An 8,721-nucleotide genomic window follows, 5' to 3' on the forward strand; every position below is an offset into this window, starting at 1 on the left:
TTTTTTTTGAGATGGAGTCTTGCTCTATCGCCCAGGCTGGTGTGCAGTGGCATGATCTTGGCTCACTGCAACCTCTGCCTCCCAGGTTCCAGTGATTCCCCTGCCTCAGCGTCCTGAGTATCTGGGATTACAGGTGTGCCTCCACACCTGGCTAATTTTCGTATTTTTATTTGAGACAGGGTTTCACCATGTTGACCAAGCTGGTCTCATGTCCTGACCTCAGATGATCCGCCCACCTTGGCCCCTCAAAGTGCTGGGATTACAGGCGTGAGCCACCATGCCCTGCCACAAATTTTGTCTTGACATTTGAGGAATTATGTTGCTTCAACTTAGCTTCAGCTCACCATTGCTTTCCCTAATTCTTGTTTATACTGCTGGTTGAGTAGATTTATTCCAGTGGCATTAGAAGAATATTTTATTTAATGGTTCTACTTAAATCGCATATGTTGAATAATAAAACTAAAGACAGTATAAGGCAGACTCCAAATATTTCTTTTTTAAAATATTAATATGTCTTTACGGTTAGTCTCATTAAATAGCTTCTAACCCTCTCCTATCAGAAAATAGATTGTATCAAAAGGAATGCAGATTTACAAATTGAAGATTTTTTTTTTCTTGTTTTGAGCCAGGCTCTCTCTCTGTCACTCAGGCTGGAGTGCAGTGGCGCCATTACAGCTCACCGCAGCCTCAACCTCCCACCTGAGGATCAAGTGATCCTCCACCTCAGCCTCCCAAGTAACTGGGGCTACAGGCACATGCCACCATGCCAGCTAATTTTTTTTTTTAATTTTTGTAGAGACAGTGTTTTGCCACATTGCCCAGGCTGGTCTCGAGCTCCTGGCTACAAGCAGTCCTCCTGCCTCAGCTTCCCACAGCGCCACTGCACCCAGGCTGAAATTGAAAATCAAACTAATAATTTCGAGACAAAAATTCCTTTTTCAAGATTACCACAGACTAAATACCTGATTTACTTACCTAATTCAATTATATACCTGATAATTTAGTATGTGGTAAATTATAAAATACTACTTTCAGTTTTAAGGATAAATGTTTTAATTTGACTTCTAATCTTGTGTTGTCATAGTTTGCAGACACATACTACTTTTTACCTTTTTTGTGAGTCTTTCTTTATCTTTTTACAGTTTAGTAGTAAATAGTCATCTTTAACACATTAATTTTATGCCAGTACTAGGCAGGACAGTATTCTCAGCCTCTCAGTTAACATTGTCAAATGATTGTTAAGAGAAGAAAAGCTGGGCACAGTGATGAATGCCTATAGTCCCAGATACTCGGGAGGCTGAGACAGGAGGATTGCTTGAGCCCAGAAGTTTGAGGCTGTGGTTCATTGTTACCATGTCTATAAATAGCTAGCCTGGGCAATATAGCAAGACTCCATCTCTTAAACAAAAGAGAGAAAGAAAGAGAGGGAGAGACAGAGAGAAGGTGAAAAGAAGGACAAAAGAAAAGAAAGGAAGAAAAAGGAGAGGAGAGGGGGAGGAGAGGAGAAGGGAGAGAAAAGGGAAAAAAAGAGTCTTCTGACAAAATAGGCCATTCATTAGGCCAAACATTATAATGGCCGGTCTTTAATTCAAACCATCAGATTCATGTTTAATCTTTTGCTATTTACCATTTATTAACTAAATCTACGCTAACATAATGACTTTTTTAAACTTGGGTTTTTTTTTTTCAGCAACTTAAATAAAGAAAAGTCTGCTTTACTACAGATGAAGAATCAAATGGCATTAGATTTAGAACAACTTCTAAATCATCGTGAGGTATTTTTCCTATTTTGTCATAATTTTAATCATTTTAGGCTTTTTTAAAACTGCTATCAGGTTAAAATTATTGGATTCCAGGTGTACGTGTTCATGAATGACTTATTTATATCTCACTGTAATCTTTCCTTTTTAATTCCACTTGTAATATACTTCTTAGAGTTAATTTTTATTCCTAGAATGCCCCTGCTTGTTTTGTTGATATCTGTCACTGAATTTCCCCATATTATTTAATAATAATCTGTTTTATCTTGTTCTGCAACTAGACAGTTAATTTCCTTAGTGTGCCTCTGTCTTCTTTATCAGTGTGTATCCCAGTACCTATAATATAGAGTATATGTGCTGAGCTTTAAAGTTCATAAAATTGTTTTCTTCCTTTGTCCCTCACCAAAATTCTTTTAGAGTAAATACAATTCCTATTTTATAGATGGAGAAATGAGTCGTGAGTGGCTTGTCCATGGCAGTTAGTAACTTAGTTAGTAACTAAGACATAAGTCCTGTTTTGTTTTGTTTTTTCCTTTAAGTAAGGTTTATTGAGGTATAATATACACAGAAAAAAATTCACCTTTTTTAGCATACATGTCTGTGATTTTTGACAAATGCACACAGTTGTGTAAGCAGCACCACAATCAATAGATAGAATAGTTCCATTACTCCAAAAAATTCTCTCATTACCCCTTTTTAGTTGACCCTTTTCCTCAACCCCTAGCCCTAACAACCACTGGCCTATTTTCTGTACCTATTGTTTTACCTTTTACAGAATGCCATATAGCTGAAATTATCAGTGTATAGCCTTTTGAGTCTGGCTTGTCTCAGTTATGATAATACATTTGAAATTCATCTGTATTGTTGCAGATGTTAGTCATATGTTTCATTTTTATTACTGGTTAATAATCCATTAAATGGATATAACACAGTTTTGTTATTTCATTCACAGTTGATGGATGTTTGAGTTGTTTCCATTTGAGGACGTGTCCAAATAAAATAGCTATAAACAATTATGTATACATTTTAATATAAACTTGAATTTCCATTTCTCTTGAGTAAATACTCAGGAACATGATTACTGGGTTGTGTGGTAGATGTATGTTTAAGTTTCTAAGAAACTCAAAATTTTCCAAAGTTACTGTACTTTTGCATTCCCCCTTACGATGACTGAGAGTTCCAGTGTTTCTGCGTTCTCACCAAAACCATTGGTATTTTTAATACAAAGTCTTTTTTCTTCTGAATTATCACTGTCACATCTTAGCCATCTTCTTACCCATTTTGTTATTCTGATAAAAAATAAACTGGTTTGGTTTTTTTTTGTTTTGTTTTTTTGAGGCAGAGTCTCACTCTGTCACCATCTTGGCTCACTGCAGCCTCCGCCTTCTGGTTTCAAGGGATTCTCGTGCCTCAGCCTCCTGAGTAGCTGGGATTATAGCTGCATGCCATCACACCTGGCTAATTTTTGTATTTTTAATAGAGACAGAGTTTCAGCATGGTTGGCCAGGCTGGTCTTAAACTCCTGACCTCAAGTGATCCTCCCACTTCAGTCTTCCAAAATGCTGGGATTACAGTATAAGCCACCTCACCCAGCCAGAGAAAGAAACATTTAAAACAGATCATTGGTTTATGAGTATGCTCATACTAGTCTGGGAGAAGTATACCAGATGTTGGGAAGAAATTATTGGAAGAATATTGTTGAGAGAGGGGAACTGGAAACTGTTACTGGAAGCAGTTCAAAGATACATATCCTAGAGATGGTGTCAGAAAAATTGAAGGATTGTCTCTATCTGAGAAATGGCATTGCAGTGAGTTCTCTTAATGATGCCTTCTACGTGATGGCTGAAAAGATAAGAAAGTGTCCCTGGACTAGATTGTAATTACAACATATAGGTAGATAAGTCAATCTAACAACAGGTTATAGAGCTATGAAAAGGTTGTCTGAAGATATTTATTCTTCCTTCTGAGTTCTGACATTCTAGACCTTACCTATCACTGCTACTATCATTTATGTCCTAGGATTCTGCTTTCAAGTAATTGTTTCTTCACTGTGGAAGCCTGGTTCATTCACTATGTGGAATTTTCACAAGTGTTTTTGAAATTAAATATTTAGGAACTTCAGATGACCATACAGCTGTATCAACTATTTTTTTTTATATATAAAGCTAGATATGCGTTGTTTTTTTTCCAGAATGGCAATTCCCATCTGATTTTAAGGGGTTGTACTACACTGAAAAATATATGAGCAGTTCCAATACTTGGAATCACATTACTCATGAGTCCAAATAAAGACCAAAAACTTTGCTTGGTGGACTGAGAAGAAAATATGTTTAAGCATGCATATTAAATACTAGCAGAGCTGGGCACAGTGTCACACACCTGTAGTCCCAGCTACTCTGGAGGCCAAGGCAGAAGGATCACTTGAGCACAGGAGTTTGAGACTGTAGTGCACTCTGATCTCGCCTGTGACTAGCCAGTGCACTCCAGCCTGAGCAACATAGTGCAACTGTATCTCTTAAAAAAGAAAGAGAAAGAGGAAGGGAAAGGGAGAGGGAAGGAGAGGAAACAGAGGAAGGGAGGACGAGAGTGAGGAAGGGAGGGGCGGGAGGGACGGAGGGAGGAAAGGAGGAAAAAACTTTTAATAGCAAGATGAAACTACTCATTAATTGCCTACTGCTACGTGACATTAATGATGTTTGTATGGGTGCATATGTAAATAATTGTCAGTTTTTATGTATTTGACAGTATATATTTTGGCAATTATATTTTAATAATTTAACCTTGTATAGCTTTTGATGATACCAAACATCTAAAGAAAAGCAACTTTTTTTTGTTTTAAAGCAAAGTAAAAATTAAAGCTTAGTAAAACAAATCTGATATTATTAACCATTTTCTAAGAAACCATTTACTACCAACTTAGATCATACATGCACATGTAAAGGCCTCTGCAAACTGCTTATATGGAAAGAGAACAGCTGGTGTGATCCCCCAGAAATGGTTGGCCACTCACTTGAACATTTATTTGATGAAACAAAGAGTCTGTAGGATTGATTTATTCACCTGATTGTTCAGAGGCTGATGTTCTCATAATAGTCAATATATAACAGTTGGATAAGAATAATTCTTTTTTTTTTTTTTTTTTTAAATGAAAATCAGGGCTGGGACTAGAGTAAGGCAAGCAAGGCATCTAGGACACATGATGTAAGGAGGTGCTACTCTCAGAGTGGTGCAAAAAGCATGGACAGAGGGAAGGGGGAGGGGAAAAACAAAAAAGCATGGACGGCACCTGGGAGCCACTGCCTCTTCACCCAAGGCCACTAGCTTGCCTCACCCTATCAAGACCCTGGGAAAATTGTCTAATACCAATCATGGTTTTAATCTTTAAAGATTCTCATTTTCTTTTTTGCATTGGACAGCTCTTGCTTTACGTTTTGTGAGGTTTTTTTTTTTCTTCTGAGACGAAGTGTTGCTCTGTCGCCCAGGCTGGAGTGCCGTGGCACTATCTTGGCTCACCTCAGCCTCCACCTCCTTGGTTCAAGCAATTTTTCTGCCTCAGCCTCCCAAGTAGCTGGGATTACAGGTGCATGCCACCACGCCTGGCTAATGTTTTTGTATTTTTAGTAGACGTGGGGTTTTACCATTTTGGCCAGGCTGGTCTTGAACTCCTGACCTCAGGCAGCCTGCCCGCCTCGGCCTCCCAAAGCGCTGGTATTACAGGCATGAGCCACCATACCCAGCCTAGCTCTAACTTTTTTTTAGCAGTGTCACTTAGTTGTGATCAGACTGTATGTGTTCTTGTAATATGAAGTAAGATCACCAGTTCATTCACATAGTTCCAAAATGTGTTAAACAGAAAAAGAAAAAAAGTAGGACAATTGTAGGTTGACAATTCAAAAGCATTTGGGCATGACCACAGAGAGTTTTTATTTTCTATATTAGTGTAAGCTCAAAAATATTAGCTTAAAAGTATCCCCTCTCATGTAAGAGTTAGGTTGTGGTGTGACAATTTCCAGGAATGTGTATTGATTTCTTATAATTGTGTATTTCTTGAACTATGAGTAGTATATTAGGTGATTTTTAGTCTTAACCTTTTTTGAGAGAAAATATATTAGACTGCTAATTTCAGAATGAATTAATATGAGCAGCAGGTGGATGTAAAGAGAAATAGGATATTTTGGGTTGCCTTTTCTGACTAAGCTCAACTGTGTTGTGTAAATATATTAGGTTAAAGGATTTGCACAGCAAATACTGACTTTAAAATGTGCTGAAATTGAATTGAGAGTTTCTACCTGCCCATACACTTCTTCAATCTAAATTCCCCAGGTTTTGTCTCTGTGTTCAGTAAAATGTTCACAAAGCAGAATGAGGGGAAAAGGGCAAAATATCTCTCCTCACAAAATTTCATTTATTGAAGCACAATTTAATGTCATGCCTTCTGCCTTTGTAGAAGATCAAAACAAAGTGTGATCTCTCTTGGTTTTGTAAAACTATTTAAGGCAGTCTACTAAGTTCCTCCACATAAATGACATAATCTAATCTTTACTACAGTCTACTGATAAATATCATTGTCCTCATTGTTGGAGATGAAACTGATGCTGATAAGAATTAAATAACTCAACTGTGATTATACATAGTCAAATCTAAAAATAATTCATTTTTTTCCTGAAACAAAACTAATGTTTTTTTTTTTTTCTTAGTCTCATTTAGACAGAAAAAAAAACCTCAAGATGAATTATTGCTTATATTCCAGGAAAATTTTTGCCTCTATGGATGAAGTTATATTCCTCTTTTTTTCAGAAAATGAAAACTTTGTAATTTAATGTGTTTCCTTTTTGTTTTCATTGCCAGAAAACTCAGCTGAATATTTTATCCAAGTGTTATGACCTTTCTTTTCCTCTTTCACATTTCATGCTTCAAAATAACTTTTTCTGTTTCCTTCAGGTGGGTTATAATCTATCTTACTCTAAAATGTTTCAGTTGTACTCAGATTAAGACCTTTTAGGTGTAAATAAAATATAAACCTTAAATAACTAGATTTTAAAAAGAGGTAAAAGGAAAAGATAAACTGATAGGATCTCACTGTTAGATAACAGTAGCAGGACTTCAGATAAAACATTCATTTTGAAAAGATTTTGAGTGTAAGAAATGTGATTTCGGGCTCAGTGCAGTGGTTCACACTTGTAATCCCAGGACTCAGAAAGGCCGAGGTGGGAGGAATGCTTGAGGCTAAGTGTTCAAGACCAGCCTGACCAACATGGAGAAATCCCCTCTCTACTAAATATGCAAAATTAGCTGGGTGTGGTCGCGGGCACCTGTAATCCACTTACTTGGGAGGCTAAGGTAGGAAAATCGCTTGAACCCTCGGGGCAGAGGTTGCAGTGAGCTGAGATCACACCACTTCACTCCAGCCTGGACAAAAGAGGGTGAATCTGTCTCAAAAAAAAAAAAAAAAAATGGGGCCGGGCGCGGTGGCTCAAGCCTGTAATCCCAGCACTTTGGGAGGCCGAGGCGGGTGGATCACGAGGTCAAGAGATCGAGACCATCCTGGTCAACTTGGTGAAACCCCGTCTCTACTAAAAATACAAAAATTAGCTGGGCATGGTGGCACGTGCCTGTAATCCCAGCTACTCAGGAGGCTGAGGCAGGAGAATTGCCTGAACCCAGGAGGCGGAGGTTGCGATGAGCCGAGATCGCGCCATTGCACTCCAGCCTGGGTAACAAGAGCGAAACTCCGTCTCAAAAAAAAAAAAAAAAAAAAAATGGCTTTTTTATTGAGCTTATCACTCAGGAGTCTTCATTAGTTGCATTTAGTTTTCATCTGTTTGTATCCACTCATCTTTGCCTTAATGAAACAAGATTTACTGATTACCTTTGGAAATTCTAATTCTGCTTTTCTTTGTGTATATTTTATCTGTGTGTCCTTAGAATATAAGCTTTTGAGACTAAAAAGTGTCTTTCATAGCCAAATGCCTAATAGAATACTGAGCTTAGTTGTAAGAAGCTGATGTAGAAGTCCTTTTCTCATGGCTCTTGGAGCTGTATAACAGGGTGTACGATGAACACCACTTAGGAAGTTATTCCGGTATTTCAGTGAGTGATGGTGGTGTCTTGAACTAGATTGGCGATGATGGGGTGAGACAAAAATGGACCAATTTGAAAGCTATTTAAGAAGCATAATCACAGGGCTTGATGATTGAGTACATTAGGGTCTGATGGAGAGAGGAGGAATGAGACTTGATGCCTAGATTTTTGGCTGGTGTCTTTGGTAGTGCTACAAAGAACCCAGGAGAAAGAGGTTTGGGGAAGAAAAGTTCAAGAAAATATCTAAGTGGATATATACACTAGAGAGTTGGAAATGTAGGTTCTTGAGCCCAAGAAAGAAAATTGATTTGTTAATAGAAATTTGAAAATCACAACATAAAGATGTTACTTTATGTGGAAATAGAGTAAATGAACTAGTGAGACTGTTTAGAGTGAGAACAGAAAAAGGCCTATGACCGAATCTTGAGGATCAGCATTTAAGGGAAGAACATAGGAAAAAGCGCTTACACAAAGAAGAGTGAAGAGTGACCGGCATCAGTGAGGAACATCAGGAAGAGTAGTTCCTAAAGCCCAGGGACAACCATTCATAACAGAGGCAGTTGTCAGCAGTGATAGTGTTGTCAAGAATCTATCTCAAAAAAATATTGGCCAAATTTTTTTTTTAAAGAGTCATTTGGATTTAATAAGATGCTAAAGGGCCAGGTGCAGTGGCTCATGCCTGTAATCCCAGCACTTTGGGAGGCTGAGGCAGGCAGATCGCCCGAACTCAAGAGTTCAAGACCATCCTGGCCAACATGGTGAAACCCCGTCTCTACGAAAGATACATAAATTAGCCAGGCATGGGAGCATGCACCTGTAGTCCCAGCTACTTCGGAGGCTGAGGTGGGAGGATCTGGGAGAATCGCTTGAGCCCAGGAGA

At 38.2% G+C, this 8,721-nt stretch overlaps 1 protein-coding gene across 1 annotated transcript in view; it reads left to right on the top strand.

Annotated features, from left to right (window-relative positions):
- PIBF1 (progesterone immunomodulatory binding factor 1) overlaps positions 1-8,721 on the top strand; it is a 233,993-nt gene that overhangs the window by 187,908 nt on the left and 37,364 nt on the right. Inside the window, exon 16 of the mRNA XM_017523632.2 lies at positions 1,691-1,775. Within this exon, the coding sequence (XP_017379121.1) occupies positions 1,691-1,775 (85 nt within the window). The remainder of the gene's footprint in view (positions 1-1,690; positions 1,776-8,721) is intronic.

Source organism: Cebus imitator, unplaced genomic scaffold, assembly GCF_001604975.1.
Source record: "Cebus imitator isolate Cc_AM_T3 unplaced genomic scaffold, Cebus_imitator-1.0 Scaffold29, whole genome shotgun sequence".
NCBI lineage: Eukaryota > Metazoa > Chordata > Mammalia > Primates > Cebidae > Cebus > Cebus imitator.